Raw genomic sequence first — 23,464 nt, 5'->3', positions numbered from 1 at the left:
TTATGTGATGGTCCCCTGTAGGGTTTGACCTCCATTCTTCAAAATTTTCCTGAAGAGCGAGCCAATTCGGCAAGGGCGCCTTACAAGATGCACTGTGTCCATCGTGCATTGAGATCTTTAGCCCACTTTCTCATCGTCGCATTGCAGTCCTGCCTATTCTCCATCTCTTGGGTGAGTACACCTTCCTGGGTGCGTTTTCCACCATGCACTATTCATTGCTGATTTCTGCATTGATGATGACCGTGGTCTTCTCTGCACCTCATATCCAGCATGGTAGCCAGTCCGTTGTGGTGGGGCTGCCATGTACCCTGTTGGTTGTAGCCCCCTGACAACGCAGGGATTGCTCTGCTGATGCCTGCACCGTTAACTCCCCACGTATGCCAAGGAGTAGATGCCTATCTCCCTGGGGCATTGGGACTCCCGGCAATGGCCATCCTGCCAGGTGGCTCTTGCTGAGGCTGGGTGGCGCCCATGGGGAGGGCCCTTGGGGGGATGACCCGCAGTGAAGTACGGTACATCATCTCTTGCTGGCGGCCAGCCGCCAGCAGTCTCGAAGCGTTCTCGGGCTCAATTCAATGCTCAGAAATATGATCCCAAATCGTTCCCCTCCCTGCCCACACCGTGGGAAGAGTGTAAGGCTCAGGATGGCAGTGACACATATTCGTCCCCTTCCTAGTTTGTACGAGAGTTCATTGGGAGTCTTTCATGTCAACAAAGACTCAATTCTTCGTAGAGCATTTTGAGGACAAGTTTGGGGAGGTGCAGGGCTTCTCCAAAATGCGCTCTGGATCAGTATTGATAAAAAAGGCATCCTCGGCCCAGTCATGAAGGTTACTTGCTTGTGACAAGTTGGGGGATGTTTCAGTTACCATCACACCCCATAAGAGTTTAAATATGGTCCAGGGTATTATTTTCCATAGGGACCTGATGATGAGCTATGCGCCAATTTAGAGCATTGAGGTGTTCATTTCGTCTGACACATTCATCGGGGTCCGAAGGATAATCAGGTTGCTATGGTGCTTTCATCTTGGCCTTCGAGGGTGTGATACATTACAGGAGGTCAAGGTGATGGTCTACCGCTGTGATGTCAAGCCCTATATCCCTCTGCCGATGCAGTGCTTTAAGTGCTGGAAGTTCGACCATATGGACTCCCACTGTACTTCCAGCCTCACATGTCGAGATTGTGGACGCCCATCACATCCCAATACTCCAAGTGCCCTGGCTCCCATCTGTGTCAACTGCGGAGAGTATCATTCACCTTGCTCGCCAGACTGCAGGATCTTACAGAAAGAGCGGAAAATCATGGAATATAAGACCCTGGACCGACTGACCTATACTGAGGCTAAGAGGAAATGTGAATGACTCAATCCTGTGCGAATGACTTTCTCATACGCCGCCGCTACGACAACTGTGATGGCCCCATCAGTTCAGCGAATTCCAGTCGGCACACTGAGCCCTACAACTCCACAGGCCCCCTTGCCCATGGGGGAGGGCACTGCCTACCCTGTTGCTCCTGTGCCACCTACCTCGGGAGCAACACCCCCCCCACCCATCGGGGACGTCCGTCCCCGCTTCTAAGCCGGAGAAACGTCCAACTTCTTTGGCTCCTCTTGCTCACAAGGGGTCCCTTGAGTCCCTCCCTTCCGAGGTTTCCACAAGTGGGAAGAATGACGCCGGCAGTGGCATAAGAACCCACAAGCAGCTGGTTGTAGGGCTTCGTGATCCTCCTCTGTCCCGGAAACTGAATCAGTGAAGCCTTCCCAGCCAGTGAAACCCAAGGAGCAGTAAGAAAAGTCCCAGAAGAAGACCTCTAAGACAAAGGAACTTGTGGTGGCACCCACCCCACCGCAACCTACAAGCTCTGCATCTGAGGGCGACATAGAGATTCTGGCATTGGCTGAGGACCTAGAGCTCGCCGAATTCTCAGACACGATGGATGTCACTAGCTCAGGTACTCAATCGGTGGCAGCAAGTGACCCAGTGACGTAATCTGCCTCCTCGGTCCCATCACGCCTTTCTCGGCCATGGACAATGTCATTTTCCAGTGGAACTGCAGCGGTTTTTTCCACCATCTTGCTGAGCTGCGACAACTTCTCAGCCTTCACCCTTTCCTCTGCATTGCTCTTCAGGAAACTTGGTTTCCATCAATGTGAACCCCCCGCCATCCGTGGCTATCGGGCAGCTTATGAGAGGGTATCTGGTGGCGTCTGCATCTACATCCTTCACTCCCTTTACAGCGAGTCTGTCCCTCTACAAACATCTTATGAGGCTGTCGCTCTTCGGGTGTGGATGCCTCAGGCTGTTACTGTCTGCAGTCTCTATCTTCCACCAGATGGTGATGTCTCGCAGCATATCCTGGCTGTGCTTATAACCCAATTGCCGCTACCTTTTCTGTTACTGGGCGACTTCAACACCTATAACCCTCTGTGGGGTGGATCAGTGGCAACAGGTCGAGGCAGTATTGTTGAGCAAGTATTGGCACAGCTCGACCTTCCTCTCTAAATAATGGTGCCTTCACACATCGACTTTTCAATCTGCAGCCCTAGCCTGTTACCATCTGCCCAATGAATTGTGCTTGACAACTTGTGCGGTAGTGACCACTTTCTGTCACTGCCACAGCGTCACTCTTCTGGGCACCCCTGCAGATTGGCTATGAATAAGGCTGACTGGGACTTGTTCACCTCCATTGCCACTATTGAGCCTCTTTCCAGTGACACCATTGATGCGGTGGTTCACTCGGTCACCACCGGCATCATTACTGCCGCAGACTCCCATTCCCTGTTCTTCTGGGTCCTCTCGGCGGAGGACTGTGTCTTGGTGGTTGTCCGAGATCGCTGAGGCGATTAAAGATTGCAGGCGGGCACTCCAGCGTCACAAGCGGCATCCATCATTGGAACACCTCGTCACCTTTAAACGGCTCCATGCACAAGCCCGTCGCCTCATTCACCAATGCAAACAGGAGTGCTGGGAAAGGGGTGTCTCCACCATTGGCCCCTGCACCTCTCCATCGCAGATGGAGGCAACTCTATGGCTATTGGACCCCAATCAGCGTACCCGCGCTTTCACTATATGGAACAGTCTGTACTGACTCCGACACAATTGCAAACTGCTTAGCAGAGCATTTTGCTCAGAGTTCCGCTTCTGCGAATTACCCAGTGGCCTTCCGCTCAGTGAAAGAGCAGTTGGAACGTCGGAGTCTTTCATTTCACACGCGCCACCCTGAATCGTACACTGCTCCATTCAGTGACCGCTTGCCCTGATACAGCTCCTGGGCCAGATCACATCCACTGTCAGATGCTCAAACACCTCTCAGTGGACTGCCAGCGATGCCTCCTAGACCTTTTTAACCGTATCTGGGTTGAAGATGAGTTCCCGTCGCAATGGCAGGCCGCTCTGCCACCGATAATCTGGTGTGCCTGGAGTCTGCCATCCGTACGGCCTTTGCCTGCCGTCAGCATCTGGTTGCCGTCTTTTTTGACATGCGGAAGGTATACGATATGACATGGCAACATCACATCCTCTCTACGTTTCATGGTTGAGGACTTTGGGGTCCGCTCCCGATTTTCATACAGAATTTTCTGTCGCTTCGTTCCTTCCATTTGCAAGTTGCGGCCTCCCATAGTTCCTCCCGCGTTCAGGAGAATGGGGTACCACAAGGATCTGTCTTAAGTGAATGCAATTAATGGGCTCACTGCAGAGGTGGGAACATCTGTCTCAGCTTCCTTGTATGCAGACGTCTTCTGTCTATACTATAGCTCCACTGCCATTGCAGATGCTGCAGGGTGCTAACCGAAAGGCGCAGTCTTGGGTTGTCAGCTGCCAAGATCTGCCTTATGCATTTCTGCTGGCGATGCACTGTTCACCGTGAGCCACGGCTTTATCTTTACGGCGAACCTCTTGCTGTGGTGGAGACACATCGGTTTTTGGGATTGGTTTTCGATACCCGGTTGACGTGGCTGCCTCATATTCAGCAGCTTAAACAAACATGCTGGCGGCATCTTAATGCTCTTCGTTGCTTGAGTCACACCAGCTGGGGTGCTGATCAGTCTACCCTTTTACAGCTGTAGCAGGCATTAATTCAGTCCCGTCTAGATTATGGGAGCATGGCTTATGGTTCGGCATCCCCTTCCACATTTTGGTTGCTGAACCCCATCCTTCACAGTGGGATCCAACTCGCCACTGGAGCTTTCGGGACAAGCCCTGTCAACAGAATACTTGTGGAGGACGGTGTCCCTCCATTGCAGTTCCGGTGCCAACGATTACTGGCTGCTTATGTTACACACGTTTGTAGCTTGCCTGGGCATCCCAATTATTATCTCCTGTTCCCTCAGTCGGTCGTCCATCTTCAGGTATGGCGGCCCTGGTCAGGGTGTACGATTGTGCTTCGCATCAGAGCTCTTTTCTCTGGGCTTGAGGTTTTCCATCTTCCACCTCTTTTCCGGGTCCCTCTATGTATACCCCCGTGGTGTGTGCCCCGCCCATGCCTTTGGCTCGATTTGGCACAGGGCCCAAAGGACTGGTCCCTCCTGAGGCCCTTTGCCGCCACTTTCTTTCAATCCTTGCTGCGTTTCAAGGCTCTGACATTGTCTATACTGACGGTTTGATGGTTACTGGTCGTGTCTGTTATACTCTTACTCTAGGGGATCATTCGGAACAACACTCATTGCCGGCTGGCTGCAGTGTTTTCACTGCCAAGCTGGTCACCATCTCTCGCGCCCTAGAGTATATCTGCTCCTGCTCAGGTGAGTCCTTCGTTATCTATAGTGACTCCCTGAGCGGTTTAAGAGCTATCGACCAGTGTTTTCCTTGCTCTCATCTGGTGATGGCTATCTAGAAGTCCCTCCATACTCTTGCCCATTGCGGCCGCTCTGTGGTCTTTGTGTGGACCCCGGGTCATGTAGGCATCCCGGGAAATGAACATGTTGACACGCTGGCCAAACAGGCTGTCGGTGCACCAGCCTTGGAGATTAGCCTTTCGGAGAGTGACCTCAGGTCAGTTTTGCGGCAGAAGGTACTTCGCACCTGTGGTGAAGAATGGCGTGCCCTTCCTTCACCCAACAAACTTCGGGCCATCAAGGAGGCTACCAGTTCGTGGCGCTCCTCCTTGCGGGTCTCTCGCAAGGACCCTGTTGTCCTCTGCCAGCTGTGCATTGGCCACACCTCAATGACGCACAGCTATTTATTGTGCTGCGAGGACCCACCTTTATGTCACTGCAGGTCAGCTTTGACTGTGGTCCACATCTTGTTGGACAGCCCGCTTTTAACTCCAGTCAGGCAGACGTTTGCGCTGCCTTATACGCTTCCTGCTCTTTTATTAGATGACGTTGTGATGGCAGATTTAGTTTTGAGTTTTATTGATGCTGGGGGGTTTTATCACTTGATTTAAGTGTTTGTCCTTTTCTTTTGTGTTGAGTCTGGCCTTTGGCTGGGGCTTTTGTGCATTTCTTGGTGGTTGGCGTTTTTTGTTGTCGGCCAACCACTGTCGCACTCGGTGTGATTTTAATTCCTTTTGTCTGGTCTCTGTCTTTCTTGTCCTGTGTCGTCTCTTGTCATCTCCATTGTTTGTTTTTATTCCTTGTGGGTGTTTCAAGTTCGTGGAAAAAGGGGCTGATGGCCGTAGTAGTCTGGTCCCTTCAATCCTACAAACCAACCAACCAAAGGACTGGGAACTGGGCTTACATTAGGGTTGTGTACAATATTTTTTAAAGGAGGGTGGATGAGAAAATATTACTTGGTGTGATGAGGGTTGGATTTTGAATAAGATACTCCTCATCCCTTGTATGTTGTTGAGTTTTTTGAGCCCTGGGACATATTGGGTGATGAAAGAAGTATCGTTCAGCAACTGCTTGGCAATGCTACAGCTTTGTTGTTGTTACAGGAAGAGATGGCATGGAAAATAATCTTTTGCAACAGGTAACCAGGACATTGCTTGTCTTTGAAGACTCTGATGAGTTTATGGTTAAATTTGGCTAACTCTTGCTTCCCGGTGCAAATGTGTAACCCAAATGTTCCAAGGCAGTAAGGAAATAACTTCTTAATGTGAAACAGGTGACATCTGTCAAAACGGAGATACTGTTGGCGTTAGACGCATTTGATATACCCAGAAGATACTAGAGAGCCACCTGAGTGGAAGGTACTCATTCAATCAAGAAGGACCATGTTAAATAGATTTTGCAGAAGGTGTTGAGATTGTGGAGGAAAGAGCACAGGCTCTCCTTGACATGACTCCAAGACATGAAATTGTCCGGTGAATCTTAACTACCTATGAAGGACTTTGGTGTACATGGATGTAGCATCCTCAATGTCAAGAAAGGAGTTGGGTGATAATGGGATAGGAACTATGAGGAATTGCAGACAGCAGATTAGGGGCACTTGTCAACATTCATCGAGGATCTTTCTGTATGAGTTACATAATGAGCAACAAAAGAGGCAACCAGTAGGCAGACCTGCAGGTTTGAGATTGTGGAGCTTTGGGAGCAGGTGAAAGGTGGCAGTAGAAGGGGTACCAGTGTTAGGAGGGAGACCTGGACAGGTACAAGATTTTGAGATGAACGTAATGTTCTGAGAATCTGTTGGGAATCGTGTTGGGATTGGGGTCACAGGAAGACACATTCAGCCACATAGGTACTACAATTAATGACCACTGTGTGGAACCTCATCTGCATAATAGTCATATCAGAATAGGTGCTAAGGTCACGAATACCTGTAATGTCATGACTTTCTGGGAAATGGTTTGGATAATGGAGTCAAGCCAGGCTGAAGGTGAAAAATTTCTGAAAGATTGCGAGGGATGTGCTGGGTGAAAAGTACAGAGGATCAGAGCTTGAGAAATGTGGAAACTGAGAATGTTCTATGTAAACTGCACAAAGAAAAGGTTTGTACCATCTGCACATATTCAAATGTGTGTCAGTGTAGGTACAAGGGAGCAGAGAGTGAAAGAGTATGGCTTATGAACCTAAAAAGAAAATTTACTGTAAAAACAATAACCAAAATAAAGTTTCTATGAAAGGGCACACCTTTCCAAATCTGTGAAGTGTGAAAATATGCTACTGGGTAACATGTAATACATCGTTGCTCCACCTTGAGCATTGTAACATACTTGGGTCCTTCTAGGCAACCTGTGTACATGGTGGCCGAGAAGTTGCTCCTCCTGCCTACCCCACTCCTCCGTGGCAGCTGTCCTTAGGGCATTCACTGTGTTAGGAAATTATGAAGAGGATTCCTGTCATGAAGCACTATAAATTTCAGTTGATCCCAAGTTCACTTCATCAGGTTCATATTAGCTGAAATGATTATTCTGTTCTATTATTCTTAAAAAAAATAAATGTAGTGTACTTACCTTCTTGACAGACAAACCCATCACTGAAATGTTGACTGTAGAGCTGAAATACAACTTACTGGTGTCCCTGCTGAACCTATGGAACTGCATACCTGATACGTTCATTGATACATGGTTGCCTCTAAGCTTTTACCAATAGCTGTTAGATGTCAGACAAATCCTGCACTCGTCACTGCAGAGAACCGTATGTCATCGATCCAGATTTAATTCCTGGTGTTCCCTTGTCCACCATCTTCATGTGACACAATTCCAGGGGATTTGTGATGTTTGTAATAGATTCCTTGATGCCAAGTTTGATTGTGTACTGTCTGGTTGTCCACAACTCGTGGTCTTGTGATAGCGTTCTTCGCTTCCCGCACACAGGGTCCTGGGTATGATTCCCGGCGAGGTCAGGGATTTTCCCTGCCTCGAGATGACTGGGTGTTGTGTCATCTTCATCATCATCATTCATCCCCATTACAGTCAGAGGAAGGCAATGGCAAACCACCTCTGCTAGGACCTTGCCTAGTCGGTGGTGCGGGTCTCCCGCATCATCGCCATGCTCCTTGGAGTATGGGACATCATCATCATCATCATCATCATCATCACCATCATCACTGTCTGGGTTACTACAGCTGTCCCACTAGACTCCTGAAAAGAAGCACATAATTCTGTTACATACCTACAAGCTATAATTTGTTGGTAGTGGTCCTCAGCTTGTATTGTTGACTGCTATATGAGAGATCATCACTAGTAGGTCTCTCACAACAGCAACTGAATGTTCAGTTGACATCACTTTTGTGTACACCTTTTGGGCAAGCAACCTCTCATACTGACAACCTTGCTTCTCATAAAGTGACAATGCACATCGGCCTGGTCTAACCTTGAAATGATTCTCCTAGGCACATAGACAGACTGACACTGTACACAAGAAACAATGTGCTCTAATCAACTATGCTGAGAATGAATGCTCATCCACCTTTATGTCCTTTCCAGTGGTGTCTGTACATAGCGATTTCATGTGGCGAGAATAGTATTGGGAAAGAAGTTTCTGGTCAGAAATACACAAACTTTGCAAATAGTGTATCATGTGCAAAACTTTTTTTTAAACAGTTAGTTTTCAGCTGACTCTCCTGTGGTCAGTAAGATAGTGACAAAGAAATGTTTCCATTAAAGGGAATGAGTAAGAGAAAGCAGGTTATTTACATGAAAAAACCTGGTTTTAGGACTAAAAATGAGGTCTTGTAAGAATTGTGAAACATCTGCAGGGATCAGTTTCATGTAAGATAGGTTGACAACAGCGTTGAGTGTCTGGAGAACTTCAGCTTATACAGTATAAAGTAAGTACAGAGGATTTGACCCGACACACATAAGCAATCCTTTAACCTAAACATCTGCTTCCACACTATTTCTCTGTTCAAATGTATTGTATTGTATTGTATTTTATTTATTATTGGTCCTGTTGTCTACATAGCAGGTTATGCATAAGACATTGGACAAGTCAAGTTATAAATATACAGGCTGAAAGTCATTACAAGGCATACATATTTAAGGTTACAATAATACACTTTACACGTAATTATTTATATAACACATTTCATAAATTTAAATATTGTTCAATGGAGTAAAAGCAGTGATGCTGTAAATATGTCTTAAGAGATTTTCCAAATGTATTGACCTCAGTGATAGCTTTTATGTTTTCAGGAAGTTTGTTATAAAGCTTAACTCCCATGTGAAAAGTACCTTTTTGGCACAGTGCTGTGCTGATTTGAGTCATATGTAAGTTTCTGTTTTGTCTGGTAAAGTGCTCATGTATATCACAGGTTTTTTGCAGTCTCCGGTCCTTGCCTATTACATTTAATTTAAAGAACAAAAGGGTTTCCATAATGTATACACATGGTAATGGAGGAATACCAGATTTCTTAAACAGGGGTTTACAAGAGTCTCTAGGCTTGCACCCAAACAAGATTCTAATGGCCCTTTTTTGTAGTTTAAAAGTGCTATTAGCTGTTTTAGAGTTTCCCCAGAAGGTGACCCCATATCTAAGACGAGAATGAAAGTACGCATGATATGCATTCAATACTGTTTTCTCACTACAGCATGATTTTAATGAACAAAGAAGGTAACATGTTTTGCTCAGTTCTGCATTGAGATATTCAATATGCTTATTCCATCTGATGTTACTCTGCAGCCAAAGTCCTAAAAATTTGGTTTCAGTATTGTTACCAACTGGTTCGTCATTGATAGAGACTGATGGGATAAACATGTCCTTGTTAGAAACATTGTGGAATTTTAGAGCAATGGTTTTCTTACTGTTTATTACAAGCTGATTACTTTGTGCCCAGCTGCTAAGTTGTTTCGTGACCGTGTTTACTGTCTGCTGTAACTGTTCATTGTTGTCTCCTTTTAGTAGAATCGTGGTGTCATCTGCAAATATGATTGTTTTGTGTGCATCAAGATTTAAGCTTAGATCATTTATGTACAGAAGAAACAGAGGGGGTCCCAATACTGATCCTTGGGGTACACCACATTTAATTTGTTTATAGTCAGATAAGTGATTAGATACAGTTTTTAGTTCAATATTTGTGTGCTTGATACAGGCTGCCTGCATACGATTAGTCAGGAAGGAACTGATCCACTTGTTGGACAGACCTCGAATACCATATCTTTCTAGCTTTGATAGCAGAATTTTATGGTCCACCATCTCAAAAGCTTTTGACAAGTCAATAAAGACTCCTATTGTTTCCTGTTTTTTGTCCATCAGGTTTAGGATGGAATTGATGCACTCATAGACAGCAGTTGTCGTTGACCTCTTGTTTCTGAATCCATTTTGTTCATTACATAGGATGCTGTTTTTATTTATAAATTTCATAAGTTTCTCATACATAACTTTTTCCAGTACTTTAGAGATGCAGGAGGAAATTGTGCTGAGTCTGTAGTTATTTACATTGTCTTTATCCCCTTTTTTATATACAGGAATAACTTCTGATGTTTTCAACACATCGGGGAAAGTGCCTGCCTGAAGTGGGCAGTCGCATAAGTGTGTGAGTACTTTAAATAGGTTTGATGCACTCTTCTTTAACATTGTTGCTGGTACACCATCAATACGTGCCAATTTGGAATTTTTTAGTCCTTTTATTGCTTTAGCTACTTCATCTTCTGAAACAGAACTGATGTACATTGATCCTCTACATGCACTTATTTTATACTCATTTGCCTGGGTGCTCTTAAAGTTTGATTGTAACATATTATCAGCAACACCTGTGAAAAAGTCGTTAAATGTGTTGGCTACTTCTAAGGGGTTTGTTACTTTCTTATTTTTATGTGATAGTGTTATATTTTTGCAAGGTTGTCTGTATTCTCCACATTCTTTTTTTATAACATTCCACATAGCCTTTGATTTATTAGTTGAATTATAAATGATTTCATCATTATGCATTATTTTTGCTGCATTTATTACTTTTCTTAATATTTTGGAGTATTTTTTATAGTATGCGCGTACTACAGGTGAGGAATTTTTCGAGTTACATATTTCATGAAGTAGTCTTTTCTTCTGGCATGAAACACTTATTCCCTTTGTGATCCAGCTGTTTGTTCTAGAGTTCCCCCGTATGGTTAATGTTTTCAGTGGGAATGCAAGTTCAAAGAAATGGGTTAATGTATCAATGAAACTGTTGAATTTTTCATTTATATCGTTCATTTTGTACACTCCTAGCCATTTTTCTTTCTGTAATAAGTTGTTGAAGTAGTTTACATTATGCTGATTATAACTTCGATATGCTATTCTGAAAGAAATGTTGTTAATAATACTGCCTTGTACTTTTATGCTTAATATTTGAGCAAGATGATCACTAAAACCTGCATTGAAAATTTTTAGTGAGGTGTTGTGTAAACTCTTCTTGACTAGAAACTGGTCAAGAGCTGTTTGGCAAGTTTCTGATACTCGGGTAGCAGCTTTTACTTCAGCTTTTAAGTTGTAGGACATTGCAAGGTTCAAAATGGTCTCCCTATTTCCACTATTCGTGAGGAAGTCAATATTGAAGTCACCACAGATTATCAATTCACAATCCATTTTATTTACTTTATTTAGCAATGACTCCATTTTGTTTAAGAAAAGTTCAAAATTCCCGGATGGTGATCAGTAAACTGTAGCAATAACCAGGTTGAACTGAGTAATTTTTATAGCTGCAATTTCATAATCCTTTTCGACATTTGCCCTAGTTAAGTCAGGTAGTGTAATAAAATCTACATTATCATTTGTGTAGATTGCTGCCCCACCCTGCTTGCTGTTTTTCCTGCAGTAGTAAGCAGCCAAGACAAATTTGTTTATTTTCGTATTCTGGATTAATTCTGGGTTAAGCCAGTGCTCAGAAATGCATAACACTGAGATATCACTAAGTTCATGTGTTAATAGTACGTTAATTTCATCGATCTTATTACGCAGGGATTGCACATTATGGTCATAAATTTTTAGTTCGAGCGTATTCACGATTTGGTAATTGGGAATCATATTTACAGCATCACATACCTCTAGTTTAAATTAGGAACGTCAGCAGTGTTGTATTTTCGTTCTTCTTTCTTGTTTATTTTGTTTTCCTCGCTGTTGTTGGAAGGATGTTCAGGAAGCTGATAGATTGTTCTATCCCTTACAAGTCTGTCTTTAATTATTTCACTAACACAATCACAAACAAACCTTTTCCCTTCATAGTTCAAATGTATTCCATGCTTTGTGTGCAGATTTCGATGCAGCTTGCCTATGTCCAGTACATCACACTTAGCGTATTGAGAACACAGTTTCCTTATTTTAATGTTTGTTTTCCGAATTTCTTTGTTTACACACGAACTATAAATCAGATCACGCCTATGAGGAAGTGTGGCAACTACTGTGTTTCTGCATTTATTAGCTTGTAAAAAATTCTGCAGCATTTTCACGCAAACCTCTGCTTCATTTTTTGCCACATCGTTTGAACCCATTATACAGACGATAAAGTCATTATCTTGCATTAATTTCGTCTGAGAGTTAATGTCTACAACATTTTTACATCCCGCTCCCGGTTTCACTACACTAGTAACTGCTATGTCGCGATTTTTCTCACGGAGCATGCTGGAAAGATTTCTGCCATGACTGTCTGTCAGTAATAGTACATTACTCTTTTTCCGTGATGATCTGTGTTTGTTGTTGACATTATTTGAAAAAATGCTATTCATTTTCAGTTCACTGACTTTTTCAAGTTCACGATCATTTGGAGAGTCGTTATCACAGTCACTTGTTTGCCAAACATGATATTTGTTTTTTTCTGAAAATGTGACAGTTTTAGGAGACTTTGTTGTTCTTTTTGTAGTTGGAACACTATTTCTGTGCGACACTTTTACCCACTCGGATGATATATTACTTTTGTCTTGCATCACTTCACTTAGTGTTGGCTTCGATCGTAGATCCTGGTTGTCTTTCTTGAGTGAGTCAATATCGCTTCTTAAGGAACTGACTATGAATTGTAAGCTCGCAGTTCGTTCTTTTAGCGTTGTAATTTCAGTGTTACAATTCTTACAAACTCCCTTTTTAACAGCATAACTATAACTATTTCTCAAGTTAGAATCACACACTTCCACACTCGCGGCCATCAGTTTCACTCAACTGCCTCCACCCCCACCCCTTCTACTCCCCATCCCCCTAACCCAGCCTTACCCATACCTGTTGAAGATAGAAAGGATATTTTATAAATTTTAGTGGTCTTAATTGCAAAATTATGTAACAGTATTACATTATTATGTAATTTACATTATATTGTGATTAAGTTCATTTAAACTTAGTAAATTACACAAATTGGTGTGTCTCCTTCCACTTGAGATGTCGTGTCATATGGATATGATACATTTTGATAAATGATGCTATAGTGTATTGTCAGTAAGGTATGCTTTGAGAAATTTTTTCTTGTTAGAAATGCATTCATACTAATTTTACTTACTATTTGCATTTCTACATACCATATTAGTCCAACAACAAACAAAGAAACCTGTTTAATTGATTTCTGTTTCTCATGAATCCACAAATGTAATGCTGATATATTCTATGTGGGTGAACTGAGTTCCCAATCTTTGTTGTACCATGGTTAATCATTTGCCTCTTTGTATTAATGTATTGCTAATGCAGTTGCTTTGTTAAATAGTCTGCTCATTCAAACCAATCAGTTTTGCAGTTACATTACATTAGAGATTGTCCAAATCATATATTGCATTTAATGGACTGTACTCCACTAACGTATTACACTGAAGTGCCAAAGAAACTGATAAAGGCGTGCGTATTCAAAGACAGAGATATGTAAACAGGCAGAATACAAAGCTGTGGTCGGCAATGCCTATATCAGACAACAATTGTCTGGCACACTTGTTAGATCGGTGACTGCTGCTACAATGGCAGATTATCAAGATTGAAGTGAGTTTGAACATGGTGTTATAGTTGGTGCACGAGTGATGGACACAGTATCTCCGACGTAGCGGTGAAGCGAGGATTTTTCCATACGACCATTTCATGAGTGTATCGCAAATATCAGGAATTGAGTAAAACAGCAAATCTCCAACTTCGCTGCAGCCAGAAAAAGATCCTGCAAGAACATGACCAATGACAATTGAAGAGAATTGTTCAGTTTGACAGAAGTGCAACCATTCTGCAAATTGCTGCAGATTTCAATGCTGGGTCATCAAAAAGCATGCAAATCACTCAATGAAACATCATCAATGTGGGCTTTCAGAGCCGAAGGCCCTTTCGTTACCCTTGATGACTGTGTGACACAAAGCTTTACGCCTACCCTGGGCCCTTCAACACTGACTCCGACACTGGACTGTTGACAACTAGAAACGTGTTGCCTGGTTCGATAAATCTCGTTTCAAATTGTATCGAGCGGATGGATGTGTGTGTATATGGAGACAACCTCATGACTCCGTGGACCCAGTAGGGGACTGTTCAAGCTGGTGGAGGCTTTGTAATGATGTGGGGCATGTGCAGTTGGAGTGATATGGGACTCCTGATACGTCTAGATACAACTCTGATGGGTGACATGTACATGAGCATCCTGTCTGATCACCTGCATCCATTCATGTCCATTGTCCCTTCCGATGGACTTTGAAAATTCCAGCAGGACAATGTGACACTCCACACATCCAGAATTGCTACAGAGTGGCTCCAGGAACACTCTTCTGAGCTTAAACACTTCTGCTGGTCATAAAACTCCCCAGACATGAACTTATTGAGCATATCTCGGATGCCTTGCAAGGTGCTGTTCAGAAGAGATCTCCACCCCTTCGTACTCTTAAGGGGCTCCGGAACGCCCTATACTTGCAATGTTAAAATAACACTTATAAATTACATCTTTCCTCACAAAGTATTTGAGGTAGGAAGTTGAATTTTTTACAGGTTATTTATTGGAATATGGGCTACAACTTAACACAGGGATTTTACAAAATTTTAGTTCAGTTATTAAAGATGATTTTTTTTTCAATTGTAATGAAAATTCACAACATTTTTTTGCAATTTTTTATTTATATATTCAAAAATATACAGTTTTTTGGAAAAAGGCTGTGTTAAATTATGCAGAAGGTACTGTGTAACATTTACTGAAAGTTTGAAACAAATATGTTTGGAAGATCCTTAGAAAACATGTAATTAGTATGAGAAAAGAAAAGTTTTGGGAATTGAGCGACAAAGATTGGATTAACTTTTTAGTGCATTCCAGGTCCATAGGATGGATTATCTTCATCCTCTGCAAACTCCTCCTCCAGCTTCCTCTTGTTCCTCCTCCTGTTTACTCTTGCTTGTATTTCTAGACTCTTTACAGCCCTGTCTGCAGCCCGAAGGCGTTCCTTGTCTAAAGCAAGCATCGCTCGTACCATGTTAGAACCTATCTTCATTCCCATATTTCTAAATACCTTGCACCTTACAATGTTGCCATCATTGAAAGTCGCAACAGCATCATACACACCAAAGTGAAGTGTTTCTATTCCAACAAATACAGTCTTGGGGATTCTCGACCATATAACACTATTTACACTTTCATTGGGGTTTTGAGTTTTTCCGTGAATACACTTTTTCAACAGTTCAGGTGCTGCTAAGTCTCTGAAAATAGGTTTTATCACCTTCATTATTGCTTGAGGCAGACTATGCTTATGAGTGTACACTTCACCAGTTACCAATCCTTTGTTATATTTACACCAACTGTCTTCTTCTTTGGGACACAAGCTATGTTGGGGATTTTCATCGGTTGAAGAAGTATGAAAAACAAGAGCCCAAACAGCCTTCTTCATTTCGTCGACACTTTGTGTATTTTGCCTAATAGCCATTCCATAATAGTTCTGTATTTTGTCAATTACACTGTCAGTTAACCTTCCATTCCCATCCAACCCTTTACCATCACTGAGTTTTTGTTTTTTGTACGAAGCTTTCAGTCGCCGAAGTCTTGTTCCCATTCGCTTCTGTACGTGTCCAATACACTCAAATTTCTGCACTACAACATCATCACCATAGGGCTTCAGTCCTTGAACATGTATGAAACTTTTAGAATCACCGTCACCAAGGTAATTAACATATCGCACTTTATCACACACCTCAGAACGCTGGAATATACTGGCAACACCTGCCACTTCCATTCCTCCACTACTGCCACTATAGTTAGCTTTGCAATTATTTTCATGTGTACCTTTATATTTTTGTGGACATCTACAATACTTTGATATTACTGCTACATCTAAAACTTTCCCTGTATACATACTGGTGGCAGATACTACACCATGAAGAGATGTGTGTCCCCGTTTATGCCAGGTACCATCGAACGCTGCAGTCAAATCTCTGTTACCATTATTTTCCATTACTGCCTCTTCCACAGCGTTCTTCATAGATTCTATACAGACATCTTCTACTTTAGACCCTATTAATTTATTATAGGTCATAAACTTGGTTGGGGGATTTGGAAGATTCATGATGCCACAGAAAATTGCACCTGCAGTAGCACCCTTACCAACTGAACGCAAGGAATAAACAAATCTAATGTTGTGTTCGTAGATTTTGCTACCATTTTCTTCAGTTGCAGTTACTGCAACACTGTTCCAAAAGGTGGTCATGTATGAACACTTACCACAGTTCAGTTGTATTTCACTAGCAAGTCCTACGTGCTTTATTATGGAGAGTTCCAGACCAACTTCACTACAATGAATACATCTTACACAGTTTGAAAAAATTCCTTTGAGAATCGACATATCAAATATTTCATTCACATCCGATTCGCCCATAAAACATTCATAGTTTTCACTCATTGAACCAAGCTTCTTCTGTGAAGTATTTTCTTTCCCACTTTAACTGCTATGGGCAGGTGTACTTGAGAGGTTAGGTTCACTCACTTGGTTATCGTCTTTATTGTTTACAGTAATAACACATACCTTTGGCTTTCCAACATTTCTCCTTTTCTTAAAAGCCTTCAGAGGATTTCTAATAACTTTACTTTTACTCATTATTATACTTCAACAAAACAGAGACTCAAGAAACAGAATTAATTACGAATATTTTCGAGATAACGACAGAGTAAATAAACATGAAACAATCGACAATCACACCAGCGATATATATTGAACCATCACAGGTTAGCCACAACACATACTTTATCTCACATCACTAAAATGTACCTGATGAACACAGACGTTAATAATAACACCATTTGACAGCAGTTTAACAGCGCCACAGTGGGTCACGCCCATGTAGAACACATTTCAAAAAAAATTTAAAAATAGTTGTAGTCTTCGGAATTGAATAAATTATATATCTATGAAAAGGTAATAGTCTGCAGATTCAGAAAACGCAAAAAAGTAAAAATTGAACTTTTCATGAATTTGAGCCTTTCCGGAGCCCCTTAAAGGTTTATGGACAGTCCTGCAGAATTCACGGTGTCAATTCCCTCCAGCACTACTTCAGACATTAGTGAAGTCCATGCAGTGTTGTGTTGCAGCACTTGTGTGTGCTCACAAGAGACCTACACAACAGTAGGCAGGTGTACCAGTTTCTTTGGCTCTTCACTGCGTAATAATACTGTGTTGATGAATCAGCAGTTGAGATATGAAAAGTGGCTCTTTAATTATTGTCAATCCAACATCTGTAAACAATATCTATTTGATGTGATTACTATATATTCTTATTTGATAATAATTACATTTGTTGGAGACTTCAAATTATGTTTTACACGGTTCCAGGAGGCACTAAACAAGGCTGTTTTGGCAGACATGCGTTCAAATCGAGAAGAGGTGCAACAAGCTGTACTTGCCGTTGAAATTGTTAAACGCCAAACGCTCTTTGGTTATCATGGTCAGGACTTGCAAACTTTTATCAAGATAACTGTGGCACTTCCACGTCTAATTGCTCCAGCAAAACGACTCCTGGAGAAAGAAGTGATTTTTCCAGCACTTGGTCCTCATCAGTATCAAGCATATGAATCTAACATAGATTTTGACATCAGGTTTGTTAATTTTCCAGTTGTTATAGACTATCATTTTGAAATTCACAGGACATATTATTCTACAACCTTGACAAATGGCTATTCAGTAAGTAAAAAAAAAAAAAAAAAAAAAAAAAAAAAAAAAAAAAAAAAAAAAAATTCATGTTGTAATGAACATGTAAGTGTACTTGACTTACTGCATGCCCTTATATTCTAGATGTTTGTAATATGTAGAGTGTTTGTTAGTTGGCATAAAAAGCAGCTAGTTAACACATTGGCTGCCCAAGTAACTCAATGATTGGAAGAGTGCCAACTTATCAACATCCAGTGTCAGGAATAGAAAGCTCTGCTTAGGCATCAACAAGTTAAATAGTTTGCCATTAATCAGATTCTTGCTTGTGTATTTAAACTCATATTCTACTGTACACTCCATGTCTTTATTGCGCCTGTGCAAGAAACATAACCAGTTTTTAAGCTGATATGAAAGTCTGTTTACTTTAGGTGACAATGTGCTTGCTTTTCATTTTTGTTCCCTAGTAGGCCAGGGCCCTTACTCTCCTTTTTCCAGTGGGTATACTCCATTACTGAATTTGTTGAAAGATCCTGAAATACCTGACTGCCATATATCACCATTGCACTAAAAGCGATTTCCAGTCATAAATTTCTTTTGAATCGACAATAGTTGGAAGACAGAATATCATATATCTATTTAACAGAGTCGATTTTTGTAACAATTGATAATCTGTATACTGTAGAGCCCCGGGGTGGTTGTCCTGTATGGTGGGTGATGGAACAAGGTTGGCAGAGGTCAGGAAGCTAGGAGTTCACCACCCTGGGCATGATAACAGTAGAGCAGTGAGTGGACGTCTGGTTGTCATCCAATGCTTCATCATGAAAATATCATTTTTGAGACATTCATTTATTGCTCAGCAAACTAGGAGAAGCCTATGCCCCTAAAGCACAAACTATACACAATCAGTGAAAAGGTGCTGTGGTCAGTGAGTGGCTTGTCTGTGGTCGGTCATACTGTCAGTCAGTTGGTGAAGTGATGATGGTTGGAGGGCACTAAGTTAGCAGTATCAGACTCAGCGTGAACACAGAACTGCAGCTAGCGGCGGCATGAGTCCAGGGATGGTGACTAGCTAATGGCGTCAGACTGCAAACTTCTGTCTAGAAATAAGTACTATTTGTACGGGCTTGGCAATCCTTGTTTTTCTGGAGTATCAATTCTCGTCATTTAAGCTGCAGCTGAGCAACAGCTCAGACATGAAGGTCAATCACGCCACAGTGGCTCTGCGTTTATGCTTTGCCAACAGTAATACAGCACTGCTGCCTCTGCTGGGCCATTCAATGCTGTGGTGACATACTTGCTGTATCAATAGGTTGGTCCTGATGTAAGTGCTTTGCTGGCCGCGGTTGGTCCTGCTACCATGAGGGTTGTGCATTACATATGGAGGTATCTTTATTTCATTCAATTGTGGCAAGTAAATTAACTGCAGAGCAACACCTCCATTTGTAATAAAATCCAGCCCACTGGATCCAGCTCCAGGCAATTCTGCATGTCATATATTATAAGTTGACAATTACGTATAGTACATAGACTTTACATCACTTACAGCCTAATACAATAACATTACCAAATTCTTTCTTCCTGAAAAATTCTTCAGCAGTCGTATCCTACCAATTAAACCCACTCAATAATTTCTCACATTTGGTACTTCTCCTTGTTTATCAGGTGCTTCTTAACCTGCTGTTTTCGTACATCATCGAGCACTTCGTCGTTGAAACAGAAGTTTCCCTTCACCTCTCCTCAGAAAACAAATCCTTAAAGCTACTCTCACACAATAACTATGTTTGGTACTACCATTCATAATACTTAAGTTCTAATGTTCTGATGACTTAAAGTGTGAGTGAGTGGGGGTGTGGGTTGTACTGATTTACTTCTCCAAACCACATTCCACTTCTTTACGAGGTGACTTACTCAGAATTTTGCAGCCCCTCCTCTTTACGGGATAGTTGGGTGCTAGAAAATCTCTTCACTTCTTCTCCATCGAATAGCGTTTGGTGCAGGAACTTTTAAGCCTCTTTCTACTTATAAAATGAGTAGACATACAAACTTTCATTTTTGTCAGTTAACGATGAATTTGACTTTCATGCACAATATAATTCACACTTTCAACGTACCCCCCCCAGGGGATCCACAACTCTTTTGTGGATACGTGCGTGGCGAGCACGGGACCCCGAGCTGATGTGGCCTTCCTTCCTTTCCGGGCTGCATACCTTCCCTTTCCGCATCCTTCCCCATCCCCCATCTTCGCCCCCCCCCCCTCACCTCTGGCTCTTTCCTTCCTTTTCTCCCCCTCTGGGGGAATGGTTTGTGCCTACGTCCGGAGACGGACGCTTGTAAATGTACCACATTCTTCGCCTTCCTTACTTGTAAGTCTTCATCCTCCCGTTGTCCTTCTCTTTTCCTTACCTCTTCTCTCTACCCTTTTCTCCGCTGCGGCGTTTGAGACCTCTTCTTTCCTTTCCCTTTCTCTTTCTTCCTCCCTGTGCGTGTCTGAAGGCCGACCCACGCACTTCCATGCGTAGCCGGTGACGGGGTAACGCGTAATTCCCCACCCCGGGTAGACAGGTAGGACACGTACGTACCCCCTGGTAACGGCCAGGCCCAGGGAGGGGTGATTACCCGAGCTGATACCTTCCGAAAGTGCCGATTGGTCCCTCCGTCCGTTTGTCGGGAGGTGTGACCTGAGGTGTGAACAATCACCTAAGGCGGGAGTGCCCTCAGGGAGGGCCCCCACAAGGGAGGAGCGCGCCATCGGAGACGCCGGTAATCATGGGGGATTCTTCCGCAATGGTTTCCTCACCTTCCACTATGTCTACTCACAAACGTAAGTTCACTGAGTCTCAACCACAGTCAGTTCTTCCATCGTTGCCACAGTTCCTTGTTGTTTCTCGGTCTGACGAAGGTCACGACTTCTCCACAGTCAACCCTTTCATAATTCAGAAAGGTGTCGACGCAATTGCAGGTCCTGTAAAGTCTTGTTCCAGATTACGGAATGGCACCCTGTTGTTAGAAACACACAGTGCCCTCCAGGCACAAAAATTGCTGCGTACCTCACTACTACACACTTTCCCTGTCCGGGTGGAACCGCACCGTACCTTAAATTCCTCGCGTGGAGTTGTTTATACACGCTCCCTCGATGGACTGTCTGACGAAGAAATTCAGCACTACCTGTCAGACCAGGGCGTAACGGCTGTTCATAGGGTTATGAAAAGGGTTGACACGAAGATCATTCCAACCCGCACTGTCTTTTTGACTTTTGACAAAGTGCAACTCCCATCGAAAATCAAAGCAGGCTATGAGATAATTTCCGTTCGTCCTTACGTCCCAAACCCTACGCGTTGCTATCGGTGCCAGCGATTCAATCACACCAGCCAGTCCTGTTCTAATCCGGCCAAATGTGTTACGTGTGGCAGGGATGCCCATGAGGATGCTTGTCCACCTCCATCCCCTCGCTGCATCAACTGTATGGGTGACCACGCTGCTTCCTCTAGAGATTGCCCAGTTTTTAAGGACGAAAAGCTCATCCAGGAAATAAGAGTGAAGGAAAAGGTGTCGACCTTTGCTGCTCGGAAATTATTCGCCAGTCGACAGCCCACCGTGCCTCAGACAGGCAAATACAGCACTGTCCTTGCTTCTCCTCGGCCAACAAAGGAGGCGGCCACGCAGACTTGCGACCTCACCTTTAGTGCCACGGTCGTCCGATCGGCCAGCACTAAGATCGCCCGTTAAACTTCACCACTTTCGCCTGCCCACTCTTTGGCTCACCCTTCGTCGGGTTCTGCTAAATCTCGAGCCCAAAAGTCAGACACCAAGTCTTCGAAGAAAGAGCATACTCGTGAAGAGTTTTTACGTACGGCAACTTCACCACCATCGGTTCCTCCTTCCTCTAAACCTCATCCTTCCAAGAAGGCTACAAAGAAACCCAGTTCCTCTCCTTCTCCGCCAAGGCGTGTCCCATCCACAGCGCCACCTGGCGGAAATCGCCCTCGGCCGTCTTCTGTGTCGCCGAGGCGCACTGCTGGTGGCCGGTCAACCGGCCGATCGCTGGTGGCAGGAGCTGCTCCTGACCAACCTATGGATCAGGATCTTCTGCCTTCGGCTGAATGCCATTCCATGCTGTCGGTCGCAAGCTCTGAGCAGTCGTTGAGTTGACAGCACCCTTGGTCACATTCCTCCATTTTCTGTTCACCCTATGTCCATTATCCACTGGAATATCCGCGGCATTCGAGCCAATCGGGATGAATTGTCGATCCTCTTACGATCCTACTCGCCGGTCATCTTCTGTCTTCAGGAAACAAAGCTGCGTCCCCATGACCGCTTTGTTCTCCCTCATTTTCAGTCCGTCCGATATGACCTCCCCTCTGTGGCAGGCACTCCAGCCCATGGAGGACTCATGATTCTTCTCCATGATACTTTCCATTATCATCCAATCCCCTTAGACAGTTCCTTCCAAGCTGTCGCCGTCCGTCTTTCCCTTTCTGGATACACGTTCTCTCTTTGTACTGTATACATTCCATCATCCACACCAATGGCACGAGCTGATCTCCTTCATCTTCTTGGTCAGCTTCCACCCCCCTATTTGCTGGTTGGGGACTTCAATGCCCACCACCCGCTTTGGGGATCTCCACATCCTTGTCCACGTGGCTCCCTATTGCTAGACGTCTTCCACCAAGCGGATCTAGTTTGCCTCAACACTGGGGTCCCCACGTTTTTGTCTGCCTCCACGACAAATTTATCTCATTTGGACCTTGCGATCGGTACTGTTCCGCTTGCTCGGCGCTTCGAGTGGTTCGCCCTTGATGATACACACTCGAGTGACCACTTTCCATGTGTCCTTAGGCTGCAGCCTCAACTGCCATATATGCGCCCGCGACGCTGGAAGTTTGCCCAAGCCGATTGGACACTTTTTTCGTCTCTAGCGACATTCGATGACCGTCGCTCTCCCAGCGTCGACGATGAGGTCACACATATTACCGACGTTATTCTTACAGCTGCGGAACGTTCAATACCACGCACCTCCGAATTGCCCAGGCGCCCCCCAGTTCCTTGGTGGAACGAGGCATGCCGTGACGCAATCCGTGAGCGGCGACGTGCTCTTCGCATTTTCCGTCACCATCCTACTTTGGCAAACTGTATCCGCTATAAGCAACTCCGTGCGCGATGCCGTCGCGTCATCCGCGATAGCAAGAAGGCAAGCTGGCAATTCTTTATTAGCTCCTTTAACACCTTCACTCCCTCCTCGGAAGTTTGGAGTCGGCTTCGACGGTTCTCAGGCGCGCCTAGTTTCTCCCCGGTCTCTGGGCTTACTGTCGCGCATGATACCTTAGTGGACCCCGTCGCAATTTCTAACTCATTGGGTCAGCACTTTGCTGAGATTTCGAGCTCTTCAAATTACCCGCCAGCGTTTCTCCCGAAGAAACGTGCAGCGGAAGTGCGACCTCTTGCTTTCTCCTCTCAAAATCGCGAAAGCTACAATACTGTTTTCTCCATGCGGGAACTCCAACATGCCCTCTCTTCTTCTCACTCCTCCGCCCCTGGATCGGATGGTATCCACGTCCAAATGTTGCTGCATTTATCAACCCATAGTCTGCGTTACCTCCTTCG

At 43.9% G+C, this 23,464-nt stretch overlaps 1 protein-coding gene across 4 annotated transcripts in view; it reads left to right on the top strand.

Annotated features, from left to right (window-relative positions):
* Positions 1-23,464, top strand: part of LOC126236246 (DNA polymerase delta catalytic subunit) — a 184,892-nt gene that overhangs the window by 63,778 nt on the left and 97,650 nt on the right. For all 4 annotated transcript variants that reach the window (XM_049945394.1, XM_049945391.1, XM_049945392.1 and 1 more), the window contains one exon: positions 17,549-17,811. In XM_049945394.1, coding sequence (XP_049801351.1) covers positions 17,549-17,811 — 263 coding nt within the window. The remainder of the gene's footprint in view (positions 1-17,548; positions 17,812-23,464) is intronic.

The sequence above is a fragment of the Schistocerca nitens genome, chromosome 2 (genome assembly GCF_023898315.1).
Source record: "Schistocerca nitens isolate TAMUIC-IGC-003100 chromosome 2, iqSchNite1.1, whole genome shotgun sequence".
Lineage (NCBI taxonomy): Eukaryota > Metazoa > Arthropoda > Insecta > Orthoptera > Acrididae > Schistocerca > Schistocerca nitens.
The sequence above is the reverse complement of the archived record's forward strand: the minus strand, read 5'-3'. Positions and strand labels throughout refer to the sequence as shown.